Source organism: Drosophila santomea, chromosome 3L, assembly GCF_016746245.2.
Source record: "Drosophila santomea strain STO CAGO 1482 chromosome 3L, Prin_Dsan_1.1, whole genome shotgun sequence".
Taxonomy (NCBI): domain Eukaryota; kingdom Metazoa; phylum Arthropoda; class Insecta; order Diptera; family Drosophilidae; genus Drosophila; species Drosophila santomea.
In genome coordinates this window covers 3,398,193-3,413,139 of record NC_053018.2, presented here as the reverse complement: position 1 = coordinate 3,413,139, position 14,947 = coordinate 3,398,193, and the positions used below count along the sequence as shown (strand labels likewise).

Here is a 14,947-nt window from a genome sequence, read left to right as displayed (position 1 = left end):
TAGTATTAGTAATCTAATGCCCAGTTTCGTTACCTTTTAGGCACCCATCCAAGAGCTGGGCAGCGATTTGCGCTCCATTGAATGGCGTGAGAACACCCTAGACACTTCCAAACAGGCGGTTAGCAGTCATGTGGCCACTATGAGCGCTGCCACTGCCCAAATTATAACCGCCTCTCATCCGGATGAAGTGGATACGGAAGCCATATCGGCATCGGTCTCCCAGATCGCCCAAACAATTCCTGAGGTGACCAAGGAGGTGCGCCTTATTGCCGCCTTAATGGAGAACGACACGAATGGTGACCAACTGCTGGAGGCCGCCCGCAACTTGTGCAGTGCCTTCAGTGATCTCCTCAAGGCAGCCGAACCCGAGAGCAAGGAGCCGCCACAGCATCTGATCAATGCAGCCAGTCGAGTGGGCGAAGCTACAACGCATGTACTCAGCACTATTGCCGAGGAAGAGGTTCCCGAGAACCGTGACCTCCACGACATGCTTCTGGCCTTGGCCAAGGCGGTGGCCAATACCACTGCTGCCCTTGTGCTGCGTGCTAAGAACATCGCCGCCAGCTGTGAGGATGAACAGGCCAGGAATCGTGTGATTGGAGCTGCCAGTCAGTGTGCCCTGGCTACCAGTCAATTGGTGGCTTGTGCCAAGGTGGTGGCACCAACGCTCCACAATGCTGCCTGTCGTGAACAACTGGAAGCGGCTGCCCAAAATGTGGCCAGAGCCGTTAACTCTTTGTGCGAAGTCTGCAATGAAGCCAGCAATGACCCCAAGCTAAAGGCCGATCTCCTAGCAGCTGCCCGTGATGTGTCAAAGAGCCTTACTGATATGTTGGAGCACGTGAAGCTGAGCTCCAGGGAGCATGCCAATCGCACCAGCACCGAACTAAGCCCCGTGGAGAATGTGATAATCGGCACTGATATCCTGGTATCTACCCACGATCCCCAGGAGATGGTGCGCCATGCGCGTACCCTTGGTCAAACCACTGCTCAGCTTATCCAGAGCATCAAGGGGGAGGCGGATCAGCAACAGGATGCAGACATGAAGCGTCATCTGTTATCTGCTGCCAAACAGCTGGCTGATGCCACTGCCAAGTTGGTAGAGGCCGCTCGTCTCTGCTCATCCAACCCACATGATTCGGATAACCAAAACGCATTGCGTAAGGCAGCGGAGGAACTTCGGGAGATCACCACTACTGCGGCTAACACGCCTGCGATGAAACGTGGACTTATCCAGCGACTGGAGTTCTGTTCGAAGCAAGCAGCCTCAGCAGCTACCCAGTGCATCTCGGCGGCCCAAAACGCTGTGCAGCACAGCCAAGACCATCAGACTAAGGAGACCCTTCTGCAGGATTGCAAGCGAGTGGCGGACACTATCCCCCGACTGGTCACCTCGTTGAAAACAACTCGTGCGCAACCCGACGATCCCAATGCCCAGCTAAATCTCATCGAGGCGGCGGAACAGTTCGTTGAACCTGCTTTGCAGGTGTCGAAGTCGTCGCGAGCTCTACAGCCCACTGTCACCGATATTCCATCTGCTACCCAACTATCCAAGGGTGCCTTGCACTTGGGACAATGTGTCTCGGAGCTACATTCGGTGGCACAGCGTGCTCGCGATGCCTGTGGTGGCCAGGAACTGGAGTCAGCCCTAGAGGAGGTGCGCAAACTGCACGACGTGTTGGACGATACACGTCAGGCTGCTATCGCTGGGCAGTTGCGCCCATTGCCAGGACAAACTGTGGAAAATACCGCCGATGAGCTAAGGAAATCGGCTAAGAACGTGGGAATCGCCTTGAGCCAACTGCTCTCCTCTGTGCTGCACAACCAGCGCAGCTACGCCGGAGCTGCAGGACGCGACACTGCCCTGGCACTGGGAGATTTCACCAGGAGTGTACATGGAGTGGCGGCCACAACTCAGAATCCCGCAATCATCGACTGTGCAGATGATGTGGTTACCAGCTCGGCGCGACTCATTGAGCAGGCCCAACGCACGTTGCAGGGAGCATCCAACCCGGAAGCTTTGACCCAAGCTGGACGAGAGGTTACCGGAGCACTTTCCGCCACCGTGGACTGCATTCCCGGACAGCGAGAAGTGGATGTGGCTTTGAGGAATGTCAGCGAATTGAGTGAGATCCTATCAATGAGCGAATTCCCACCATCAAGCCGTCCATATGCCACTCTGCAGTCGGAGCTTAAACAAGTGGCCGAGCAGTTAAGCAGCGCCGGCGGTGAGATTGTTGTGTCGTATTCTTCCCCAGCTTTGCTGGCCGAGAGTAGCCAAAACTTTGCGGCCAACTACCGGGATCTTTTGTCCGTCAGCATGGAAATGGCCGGTCAAACGCAGGAAGAGGAGGTGCGCTCCCACATGATAGACTCCCTGAGACACGTCTCCACTCAATCGTGCTCTCTCCTCTCGACGGCCAAGTCGATTGCCGCCGATCCCGGACAGCCTAATGCCAAGAATCTGCTGCATGCCGCTGCCCGAGGTGTTACCGAGAGTATCAATCAGTTGGTTGATGCCAGCATCCAGTCCGCACCCGGACAAAAGGAGTGCGACAATGCTATGCGCAACATTGAAGCCTTGCGACTGATGTTGGACTATCCTCATGAGCCTATCAACGAGTTGGGATACTTTGATTGCGTAGAACAGGCAACTGGAAAGTCGAGAAACCTTGGCTATGCCATTTCCGAGATGATCAACAATGCCAAGCAGTCGCAGCATGTGGAGTTCAGTCAATCGGTGAATAACGTTAACGACTCCATCCAGGGATTGATTGAGAGCTCATCGCAGGCCGCCTATTTGATTGGAGTTTCGCATCCCTCAAGTGTAGCAGGAAGACCAGGAATCATCGACCAAGCCCAGCTGACTTGGGCCTACCAGGGCATCCGTCAGCACTGCGACATTGTGAGCAGCCAGCAGTCTACCAAGCCGCAAATGATTTCTGCCCTCACGGTGATTGCCAAGCACACCAGTTACCTGTGCTCCATTTGCCGTCAGGCCTCGATGAACACATCGAACCCAGTGGCCAAGAACGAGTTTATTGTGCTGGCTAAGCAGGTGGCCACGGCTACTTCGGACTTGGTGCAGGCTATCAAGGCTATAGAGGAGCAGCCGTCCGGCGGCAGTCGAGAGCGTCTGGTGGATCCCTTATTGGAAGCTGTCAAGGCTGTGCGCCAGTATGCCTCGAGTTCAGAGTTCAGCTCAGTGCCGGCCAAGATATCTGCGGAGGGCAGAAAAGCCCAGGAGCCAGTCATTCAAGCGGGTCGCGGTGTAATCGATGGTGTTGTGGAAATGGTCAAGGCTGCCAAGTCACTGGCCCTAACTCCTGATAATCCGCCAGTGTGGCAACAGCTCTCGATGCACTCCACCCCGGTTTCGGAGTCGGTAAAACGATTGGTGGACAACATTCGCGACAAGGCACCTGGACAGGCACAGTGCGAGCAGGTGCTCCACACCCTGGGCACATGCACCCGGGAATTGGACAGTTGTGCCCTTGCCGTTAATGCACAGGGTCTCAGTCAGCGCCGCGATAACAACTTGCACGGATTCAGTGGACAGACCATGAACTCTGCTTCCGAGCTTATTGATAAACTGGAACCAATTCGTGTGGCCGGCAAGAACAATGCTGAACAACTTGGTCATGCTGTGGGCGAAATCTCACGTTATGTGGTGCCGATGGTTAATGGAGCAATTGGAGCCTGCACCCACATTGTGCACAGCCAACAGCAAATGTCGCTAATTCAGCAGACCCGTTCGGTGGTAGAAAGTGCCATTACTCTGGTCCAATCGGCCAAGGATTCGGCTGGCAATCCCCGTGCCACTCATGCCCATCCACGACTGGATGACGCTATCGATGGCACAAGGGAGGCCATTCAGGAGCTGCAGCAAACCGTGGAGAAGATCAACGCAGAAACGGGCATCGTGACTGGACTGATGGAGCAGGTGAACCGTTCCATCACCCGATTGACCGATAAGCGGCAGTCCCTGCTGAACGCCTCGTACTCGGATACCTTTGTTGATTACCAGACGCGAATGGTGGCGCGAGCCAAGGAAATCGCAAGCCTGGCCAACGAGATGAACGCCAAGAGCAGCGTGGAACCATCGGCTCTACCTCAACTCGCCGTGGACATGACACAAAACTATCAACAGTTGACTCAGGACTCCGTTGGAGCCAGTACCACCACTTCCTCGCCGGATGTGGCAATGCGTATTCGCACCACGGTCGTTGATTTGGGCCGATCAGTGAGCTCCATGATTCAGTCGTCGGCAGGCGGAGCACGACCTAACGATGTGGGCGCCCAGAAAGAAATTGCCCGCAGCGCTCGGGAGGTGTCCGAAAAGGTGGCCCAGGTGCTGGCGGCCTTGCAGGCGGGATCGCGTGGAACTCAGGCGTGCATTAATGCTGCCCACACGGTATCTGGCATCATTGGAGATTTGGATACAACTATTATGTTCGCTACCGCAGGAACTTTGCATTCGGATGGAGATGGAAGCTTTGCCGATCACCGCGAGCACATACTGCAAACGGCAAAGGCTTTGGTGGAGGACACCAAGGTTCTGGTGACTGGAGCGGCTGGAACTCAGGATCAGCTAGCCAACGCCGCTCAGAATGCTGTCTCAACCATAAGTGAGTGCAATTTAAAGAAAATATAACGACGCCTGCTTACTAATAAACTACATTTTACTAATTTAGCTCAACTGGCGGAGGCAGTGAAGCGAGGAGCCTGCTCGCTGGGATCTGCCCAACCCGATTCCCAGGTCATGGTCATCAACGCCGTAAAGGATGTGGCCTCGGCACTTGGCGATTTAATTAACTGCACTAAGTTGGCCTCTGGCAAGTCCATCAACGATCCCTCCATGCAGGATCTTAAGGAGAGCGCCAGGGTAAGTCGCACCTGTCCCACTCGATTCCCCCTGTCTTTCTCTCTTACTCTCTTTCTCTTGATCTTACGTAGTTTTTTAAACTCTTGCTAATAAGCTTTCGTTGTTGTGGCTTTTAGTAGCTGCAGGTTAATTCCCTTAACTGATTGTAAACTATTCAAAACATGTACCTTTCAATAATGCAGTTAAGCGAATTATGCTGCTCTAGTTTCTTATCCTCACTCACAAAATTGTAACTGACTTTAAGTGGTTATGGTTTGTGATCCTAAACTGTATCAATTGGTTTATCATCAAATTTCGAATGGGACCAAAGACTTCAAGGAAAATAAGACTGAACGATTGAAATACTTAATGGACGGATTCTTAAGAATGTAATTCATCTTTATTTTTATAATCATTTATTCTTTTCCATGCAAAATATGTAAAGCGCATACATAAATGTTGTTTGTGGCATATTGAAAATTCAACATGAATAAACATCAAATGGCTTTGGCACTCATCTACTCATACACTTAAAAAAAAGGGGAATCCCAACACCCGCTCATAAATGTATTTGTGTATATTTGGAATAACTGAAAGAGAACCCCTGCTGTTGTCTGATTTTTTGAATGCAAAAGATTTAAAAAGGCGCCTCTCTTGCATCCTGCTCCCTTCAAAGCTTGTGCTCTGTGTTGTCGTTACTTTAATGTTATTAATGTTATCAATGTTTAACCGAACGCACCCATGAAAAGCCCACTACTTGCATTAATTCCCTGGCGGCAACGGCATCAAACAAGAGATTTCTCGCCCGGCTACTCAACCACCCCTCTTGCCCAGCTCTAACACCGTGGTCATGCCAGTACCATCCCTTCCGGCTCTGCTGCTGCTTGCTGCGCTCTCCCAACCACCGAGGCACCCCAACCACCCACCTATCCGAACACCCACCCTCTTCCAAACGCCCAGCAACCCACCAACCCACCTACTTCCTACCACCCACCACTTCCAACGTTTGTAAAAAGAAAACCAAATGGGAAAATCCATAAATTGATGTATTTTTTCGTTTTGCTAATTCTTTGTGCCTTCGACGTATCTGCTCTTCTTTTTTCCCACAACACACAAACCGAAAAAAAACAAAAAAAATACACTCATGAACTGTACAAAAATGCAAATCGAATTCAAACCGCTCCACGCTCCTCCTTCTCTTCATGCGCTGCGCTCGCTGTGGAAAACAATATGCTATCAAATCGATATCAAACCAAAATCTGCATTCATCCGCATATACATATGTATGTACAAATCGAAAAATATAACGAAATCGAACCAAAATAACGCCGAGCAGACGCTTCAAGATGTTTGCCAAACAGCTGCCCACAATGGCCATTCAAAAACTAACCCACAATCTCAAATGCGAAGTGGCAGCCACAACCTCCTCGGCAGCAGCAGCATCGACATCATGGCCATCTGAAATTCTGGGACAAAATTCTACTTGCATTACTCTGCATTACATTGCACAATGAAACATAGTTTTCGCCACTCGAGAAATTGAATTCAATCTGATTGTAAGAGAACTTTTAAGTGCTGGGCAGAGCAATGAGAATTAAAGTCCTCTTAGGCAGCAAACAATTTTTAAATTTTAATTTAAAAAACGCTTACCTGGCGCCTAGAAGTTCCCATTTATCTCTTTTGAATGTTACCAAGTCATTTTTGAAACTAATTCTTATTACTTATGCGTATAATAAAAAACAAATGGAATATTATTTTTCTACATTTTAGTTTTATATTGATTTGTAAGAGTGCCAAAGCCAATTAGAATGTTGTAGTAGCAGTAGAATATCAAATGTAGTGGTAGAGTAGTTTGTAATCGTAGTCATCCTCCTATTGATAAGTAAATCTTTTCAAACCACTTCTTTACTGACCAAACATTAACCACAACATCTCTGCTCTGCTCCCAAAAAACTTATTTACATTCGCAAACGAATAGGTAATGGTGCTTAATGTGTCCTCACTGCTGAAGACTGTGAAGGCTGTCGAGGATGAGCACACCCGCGGTACTCGTGCCATGGAGGCCACCGTGGAAGCCATCTCACAGGAGATTCGGGTAAGTTTACAAAAACTATTTGTGAGTAAATTATTTAAACAGCTTCATTTGCATTCCTTCAGGCCATGCACACTCCCCCACCAGTTGGCAACACCCAGGTGGGACCCGAGGATCTGATCCGAGTGACCATGAATGTGACGGCTGCCACTGCCAAGGCTGTTGCTGCCGGAACCTCAAATTTGCAAACTGATATTGTATCTGCAGCCAATCTGGGACGCCGTGCCATTTCTGAAATGCTTATCGTCTGCCGCTCCGTGGCCTGGAACTGTGCCGAAACGGAGGAGCTGAGAACACGCACTCTGGAGGCGGGAACTGCTGTCGGAGAATCGTACCGCGATCTGCTCAGTGGTATCCTGCACAATTGCAGTGCCGACGATCGCATGCACTTGTCGCGTCGCGTTGCCAAGTGCGTCACTGATCTGGTGGCCATGGCCAGGCTGCTCAAGGGCTCCGATTGGATTGATCCCGAGGATCCCACCGTCATTGCGGAGAACGAGCTGTTGGGCGCTGCTGCCTCCATCGATGCTGCCGCCAAGAAATTGGCTTCACTGCGTCCTCGTCGTCAGGCCGATGTCAAGGTGGGTCTTTGCTTTCACTTACATATTCAAATATAGTTTAAATGGTGAATGATAACTAACTATAGTGATGTAACTGAAAACTGATCCTAAGTTATAAGCGGTGCTTGATTATCCCTAACTAGCCCTTCAAAACGAACTAATTGATGGTTCCAGTGAGATATGTTTGATATTCTTGGTTGTTTCATTCAAAAGTTCACCCAGGAATCAAACATATTATTACTGTGACCCTCGCCAATCTACTAAAACACTCAGCTCAAGATCTTGACTAAAACCCCATTGGTGATTGTTCCGTTCCTATTTGCCTTAAGTCAGCACGTAATAATATGTCATCTTTGCTTTCTCTGCCACACAGATTGAACTCGACGAAAACATGAAGTTTGACGAAATGATCTTGGAGGCCGCCAAGGGCATTATGGGAGCATCTGCTGCCTTGGTGCGTGCTGCAAACGCTGCTCAGCGTGAGCTCATCGACACGGGCAAGGTGGCTCGACGTCCGCTAACGAGCTCCGACGATGGCCAGTGGTCGGAGGGCCTCATTTCGGCCGCACGACTTGTGGCCGCCGCTACTCACAGCCTGGTGGAGGCAGCCCAGAACCTGGTGCGCGGCGTGGGCACCGAGGTGATGCTGATTTCTACAGCCAAGCAGGTTGCCGCTTCCACGGCCCAGCTGCTGATTGCCTGCAAGGTGAAGTCGAATCCGAACTCTGAGGCTGGTCGCCGTCTCCAGGCCGCTGGCAATGCAGTGATCAAATCCACAGACAACCTGGTGCACTCTGCCCAACAGGGCCTGGAAGTGGAGGAGGAGCGCTCGCTTACGATAAACACATCGATGGTCAACGGCATGACGCAGGAAATCAACGCTCGTTCCGCCGTGCTGCGCAAGGAAAAGGAACTGGAGGAGGCCCGACAGCTTCTGAAGAATGTACGCCACGCGCAGCGCTACGCGAAGAACGCTCAGGGATTCACCACAGACGAAAGTGACACCGAGTACGCCTATAGAAGCCAGAACAATGTATGAAACACGATTACCTTTCTTCCACATTGTTATATTTTGTATTAGTCTTTGAAAGCACGAGCAAATGAAATTGGCATTGAGATAGATGGCTAAATTGAGGCACCATTTTGTTTCAAGTAGTCTAATTATAATTTGGTGTGGGCAATCAATCTAACACTTAACCAATCTAACCGGCAGTATTTCTTTTCTCTCTTCTAACCTCTAACCATAACAGACTTTGGGTCGCAGCGGTTACTACGGTTCCAGCGAGATGCCCAGTTCGCCAAGCTACTTGTCCGGTGGCCAGCAGCAGAAGCATCACTACAACTATGCCAGTCCGCAGCCACAGCACTTCCATCACCCAGGAGCGGTGTCTCCACCGCCGTCCAACTACCCACCGATGGACGATCCCAATGGAGACTTCCCACCACCACCGCCACCACTCTCTACGACCATTTCTAACATGCAAACCGCCACATCGGGTCACAGTTTCCGCCCTAATCCCAAGCTAACAGCCAATGCCGTGCCCAGGCCCTATCCAGGCAGTCCTGGCGGCAACAATGGCCTAAACTCTGCACCCACCACCTCAGGCACACCCACTAACACAAACTACCAGCAAAGTTATGAGTCGTCCAGCATTAAAACGCTAAACTCATCTCCACCGGCGGTGCCAAAGAAGCCCACTGCAAACCGGAATCTGGCGGCGTGTGTGCAGGATCTGCATGACAAGACGTTCGGTCAGGGCGGCGTAGTACAGCTTACGGGAGGAAATGGCTATCCAGGACAAAACTACGAGGGTTACACGTCCAGGTGGGATTGAACCCTTTTCCTAATTGATTGCTCTTGCTAATTCTGTTGGTAAATTGCAGATATGAGACGCGTAACTTCGACAAGTCAGCCAACAATACCACCAGCAGCAGCAGTGAACTTGGAGCGGTCAAGCCATTGGAATCAAGTTTCTCGCAGATGACCCTTAACACCGATGGCGGCAAGATCAGCATTGTTGACCAGGGCTCGGAGCGACTCACCTCGATGACCCAGCGAGTGATGGAGCGCAAGTCCTTCACCACAACAACGGAATCGCGATCGGAGACCAAGACGGAAAAGCATAGTTTTCGATTGGATTGAGCGCTCCAATTGATGAAATTCTAGTTGCTTAAGTAAATGTTCTAGCTTGGTGATGAGCATGTTGATGATTGCCAAAAGTGCTTTTAACATTTACACACCCATAAACATACTAATAGAAATAATTTAATATTAATTGTAATTAGCCACTAGCGAAACTACATCTATATGCCTCTACCCATACCATATAATCAGCCTAATATTAACAACCTAATATTGCTAATCAAGTTTCTATGTTTTCGTAAATCTGTGTTCTACGTGTTTATTTGCCATTTAATTGCCAATATATATTGATACGAGATGTGCGAAACCTATTTAGGCAAACTCCTTTAAATTCAACGAAATTACAATTAACCTCTAATAAGCGTAACACAAACAAATTTGGTTCTTCACTTTGTTGTTATTTCGATGCAATTTATTACTGTGCACTAAACATGAAATATTATTTTCTAACGTAAGAAACCTCTGGTTTTTCACCAATCTATGTTCTATAGTTGTGAATTTTATTCGATGTAATCAATACTTTTTATTTCTCTTTGTATATACGTACGTGTGCGAGTCGTGTATGCAGTTGCATATTTAAATTGTGTATTTTTTGTAAATTAATAAAAAACAATATTTTAACATAATGGTTACAAAGTTTTACTTCTTTTATTAAGGCACATATAAACATTGATAAAACATACAGATTTTATAAATCTTCAAAAATAAATGCAACATTAAGTCTGTTGAGTAGTAGAGTTGGTCCACGTCATTGCCACGGTTGTCATACAATAAATGCGATTCTGGGTTACATTGAAAAAGAGAAGGTATTCTCTTTACTTGTACTCCTGGTTGAGCTGGCGACCAATCAGCCAGCGTCTGATCTCGGAGGTTCCAGCACCGATCTCGTATAGCTTAGCATCTCGCAGGATGCGACCAGTGGGATTCTCGTTAATGTAGCCATTGCCACCGAGGATCTGAATGGCATCGAGAGCCACCTTGGTGGCCTTCTCGGCGGTGTAGAGAATAACGCCAGCGCAATCTTTGGGACTGCGACTGCCGGCGTCACAGGCTCTGGCCACCGTGTACAAATAGCTCCTGCACGCACTCAGTGTGGTGTACATATCCGCCATCTTTCCTTGCAGCAGCTGGAACTCTCCAATCAACTTATTCATCTGCTTACGCTGGTGAGCATAGTCGAAAGCCACGTCGCAGGCGGCCTGCATCAGACCCACGGGTCCGGCGGCCAGCACTAGTCGTTCAAAGTCCAATCCCGACATAAGCACATATACGCCCTTGTTCTCCTGGCCCAGAATGTTCTTGGCCGGCACCTTCAGATCCTGGAAGACCAGTTCACAGGTGCTGCTGCCTCGCATGCCCAGCTTGTCCAACTTTTGGGCCACACTAAAGCCTTCCCAGGCGGTCTCGACAATAAAAGCGGTTATGCCATGCTTGTCCGGTACATCACTGCCTCCTGTCCTGGCATAGACTATCAAAGTATCTGCATCAGAACCATTTGTGATCCAGAACTTAGATCCGTTGAGGACATAGTAGTCTCCTTTGCGGTCGGCACGCAGCTTCATGGATACTACATCGGATCCAGCGCCAGGTTCGGACATGGCCAGTCCGCCAACGTGCTCGCCACTGCACAGTTTGGGAAGATACTTCTCCTTCTGCTCGAGGGTGGCGTTCTTCGTCAACTGATTGATGCACAGATTGGAGTGTGCTCCGTAGGATAAGGCCACGCCCCCCGCAGCACTGGAAAGTAAGGTTTATGAAGATCATTATATATACTATATAGATATATCTTACCGGGAGAATTCCTCCATGATGATGCAGTGGTCTAAATAGCTGCCCCCAGTGCCACCAAAATCGGGCTCCGCAGTGATGCCCAGAAAGCCGAGATCACCCAGTTTCTTCCAGAAAGGGCGCAGGTCCCTAGAAAATAATATTCATTTAAAGCTAATTGGGATATTTATCATGCATTATACTACTTGAAATTATCCAGTTTGTCGATTTCCTTGGCCAAAGGCGCCAGTTCCTTCTGGAAGAAATTGAATGCAACTTCCCGCAGCTTTTGGCGATCCTCATCCAGACCGAACATCTCATCGTTGACGGGATAATGGGCGAGGGTACGCGTCCAGGACAAAGGACGATCGCCACGTTGCAGGAAGGATCTGCATGACTGGGCCACAAATCTCAGAGCCATGTTGGCTATACTACTCTATACTATTATCTAATTGCGATCAGCTGTTGCCACTCGCTACAGCGAAATCAACGAGTGCCGCTCAAACAAGTGGGCGGACCTGTGGCCAAACCAGCGAGTTGGAACTAAACACAAAACATAACTAAATTACAAAATTAAATTAAACAAAAAAATAAATAATTTAAATAATAAATTACTAAAATCAAAATGTAAAACCACAAAGCTAACCAAATGAGTGGAACCTTTTTAGCATTAGGTAAGATCAAATAACTTTTAGTGTTTTAAGCACTTACCAACACTATTAGGCTCAAAATTTAAATGGGCAATTCAAAATTGCCCGCCATTCCAGTATTTCCTCTTAAGGGGGGGGTAGGGTTTTAAAGGGAGAAAAAAACAGGTTTTTACAGATTTTTTTTTGGGCGTACGGTAAAAGTAAATTTATTTCTGATTATTGTACATTAAAGAGTAGTATTTGAACTATATTCTGTGAAATATTGGTTGAAAAATATTGAAAATTGACCGAATGGCAGCAATTCTTCGCAGGCGCCTCAGAAAAAATACATTTTGCGGTGCACGTCATACCTCAGCACTGGATAATCTGATATGAAATACCCAAAGTTTTTCCATCAATTTTTATGTCCCTCTAGGTATCCCTGTCGAGTTTTTCCATTTATTATAATTTTTGAACTTTTTACAAAACTTGAAAGTGAAAATACCGATTTTTGGCCAAAGTTCATGACTATTGTTGTTAATAATAAAAAAATTAAAATCAAAAACGAAAAAATCTCGACAGCGTTACCTCATAAATTATGTAAGGAAATACTGTAAAAAATTTGAGAACGATCGGTTGAATAGATTTTGAGATACAGAGTGCACCGACTCAAAAAACATCGATTTGAGAAAAACGTGTTTAAAGTTTTTGTTGCTGTCTTCCCCGCTGAGGGATTACTCAGGTAGTCGTTCGAGACCCGCCTACTTCCAAAGCTATATCTTTGTGAGTTTTGCTCCGATTGACTTCCTATTTACAGACAACAATCTTGAGTTACTATACTTTCATAATATGCAATTAAAAAAAATCACTTTTTTTGAACCCTCAAAACCCTACCCCCCCCTTAAATTGATTTATTAACCGAAATTATTGCTAGAAAATGTTCGTTAAATATGCATTATGTACTCATAGTTATTTAAAATAATACGAAACAGTTCATTTAACTTTAAAATTTTAAGGCCCGCCACTTTATATTAAACCTCGCCCTTCTGCGCATGACTCACCAATCGCCCTTAGAAGCCTAAAACTGTGACTACCAAAAGTTCGCTTCCCTCCAGAAGCAGGTCATCTAAATAGCTGCTACACCTGCACATCAAAGGACCTGCCGATGGGAGCATAAGGGACACTGGGCCACCAGTGCGCATGATTCACCAACGGCAGATGAACGGGTCACCGCTGCCGATGCCGGCAACAATAGCAAATACCACAACAAGGGCAGTGCAGGCGCAGGGATAAACATAAACAGAGCCACCAGTCTGCCAGGAGCTTCGATCTAAATGGAATTAAAGAGGCGGCGGCGACCGAGCCCAAAATCGTCAGTGCCGCAGTCGGTGTCCATCGCCGGACATATCGGATTCCGTACCGGATGCGGAAGTGTGTTGCCCAGTGAAAGGCTAAAAGGATAATTAATTGATGGTACCCAGAAGCAAAAGGGGCAAAACAAAGAAAAAAAAAAAACAAGACGGTGGCAAATGTGCATTGGTGTTTCGGCTCTCGATGGGCCGGTGTAACCCAAATAATTGAACAATTCGGCAGGCAAATCGATAAATGTCCTCATAAATAAGTCGCTCCGGGCAGGTGGAGCAGCTCACGTGTGTGCGTTTGATTAATGGCATGTTACCCGGTTGAATGTTGTCAAGGAACCCAGCCAGCTAGTTAGCTCCTTCCCCAGTCATCGTCCACATCCTGTCAATCAACTTCGACCCACTGAGGACACAGTTGGTATATTGTAGGTTTCCATGGATCTGGATCTGGATCCGCATCCATTATTGCTGTTGTGTCATGCACATGTTTTCATGCCTAGCTTTAATTAGCGACCATAGAAATCCACATCCACTCAATGCACCTGCACTTGGCTTAAAGGTCAAGGATGTAGTAGATGTCCTGGTTTTGGCTAATGCCACTTTAATGACATGCTTTTTGCCCGATTAATCAGGGGAATGTATTGGACTCTGGCAAATGCAACGCACATAGTTTTTATGTAACCAAGTGAAACGACTCCTGCAGTCTACACATTCCTTTCCCAGCAATTAAATGCCGACCGGGTCTATAAACAGATCTCACTGTCAGTGTCTGTTGCAGCATTCTTGGGGCGCTCTGTTTGTTTGGGCGCACTTAATGCCAAGTGGAATGAACTTGATGAGCAGCACTAGCAGTTGCCACTTTTAGTGGCCCACAAAGGCGTCTCCATCTCCGATGGCTTGTAGTGCGGCAATTGAACCCGACTGCTGGGCTGTTGGGATGTTGGGCCCTTTGAGTTGGTGGGAGGTTGCATCCTCATAAACATGGCTGAAACACAAAACACGCAATCTGCCGACTCAACAGCTTGAACTTGTCGCGTCCACTGCACAAAACTTTTCATGAACTTGCCGTTTTGTAATCGTAATCACAGTTTAATGCACCGCAGACAATAGACGCCATCAGTCTTAAGCTTTATTAGTGAAATTGTAGCGGTTTGGTAAAGGGAAATGCCAAAACTGTATAAAACGTTAGAAATAAGTTATGAAAGAGAAAGGAAATTCATAAAAGGTATAAAATATTTATATGACATGAGAATTTTAGAAATATTCCTACATGATCTGGAAAACGCAGATTTTTTGTTTTGCCTTTCACGAATTGGTTTTAGATATTGAATTAGCAGTTTTCCATGCATCAATTTTAAGACGAAATAGATCTGTAAAACTCCATTAACTAAATGGTTATCGAGAAAATTGAAAATCCCCTCCCATTTTCCATTACCAATCTGGCTGGCAATCAACCAACTCGATATGGCAGAGGCTATATCTCTAAAAATACCATTCCCAAGCGAAACAGTGTGTGATAAGAAAGTGCATT

General features: G+C 47.5%; 2 protein-coding genes across 7 annotated transcripts in view; one reads left to right on the top strand and one right to left on the bottom strand.

Moving 5' to 3' along the window:
• The window catches only part of LOC120449387 (talin-2), a 29,560-nt gene extending 19,275 nt beyond the window's left edge, over positions 1–10,285 (top strand). For 3 of the 6 annotated variants that reach the window (XM_039631826.1, XM_039631825.2, XM_039631828.1), the window contains 7 exons: positions 41–4,628; positions 4,695–4,885; positions 6,843–6,959; positions 7,022–7,537; positions 7,890–8,549; positions 8,767–9,341; positions 9,401–10,285. In XM_039631826.1, coding sequence (XP_039487760.1) covers positions 41–4,628; positions 4,695–4,885; positions 6,843–6,959; positions 7,022–7,537; positions 7,890–8,549; positions 8,767–9,341; positions 9,401–9,659 — 6,906 coding nt within the window. In that variant the 3' untranslated portion in view covers positions 9,660–10,285. Of the gene's footprint in view, positions 1–40; positions 4,629–4,694; positions 4,886–6,200; positions 6,570–6,842; positions 6,960–7,021; positions 7,538–7,889; positions 8,550–8,766; positions 9,342–9,400 lie in introns of those variants that run through there. The other 3 variants (XM_039631827.2, XM_039631829.2, XR_005616192.2) reach the window with 3 other exon arrangements.
• Positions 10,275–11,894, bottom strand: LOC120449389 (isovaleryl-CoA dehydrogenase, mitochondrial). The gene is made up of 3 exons (XM_039631830.2): positions 11,633–11,894; positions 11,451–11,576; positions 10,275–11,396 (listed from the first exon to the last, which is right to left on the bottom strand). Exons 1-3 carry the CDS (start codon positions 11,845–11,847, stop codon positions 10,475–10,477), a joined length of 1,263 nt encoding a protein of 420 aa, XP_039487764.1. The 5' UTR covers positions 11,848–11,894; the 3' UTR covers positions 10,275–10,474.
• Between the last annotated feature and the right edge of the window lie 3,053 nt (positions 11,895–14,947).

What these genes read in the sequence shown, in the direction of transcription:
- LOC120449389 (XM_039631830.2), bottom strand. Translation starts at nt 11,847, where the DNA reads ATGGCTCTGAGATTTGTGGCCCAGTCATGCAGATCCTTCCTGCAACGT. An exon ending in GACAAACTGGATAATTTCAA is followed by an intron (nt 11,577 to 11,632) that starts GTAGTATAATGC and finishes ATTATTTTCTAG; the next exon opens with GGACCTGCGCCCTTTCTGGA. An exon ending in ATCATGGAGGAATTCTCCCG is followed by an intron (nt 11,397 to 11,450) that starts GTAAGATATATC and finishes CTTACTTTCCAG; the next exon opens with TGCTGCGGGGGGCGTGGCCT.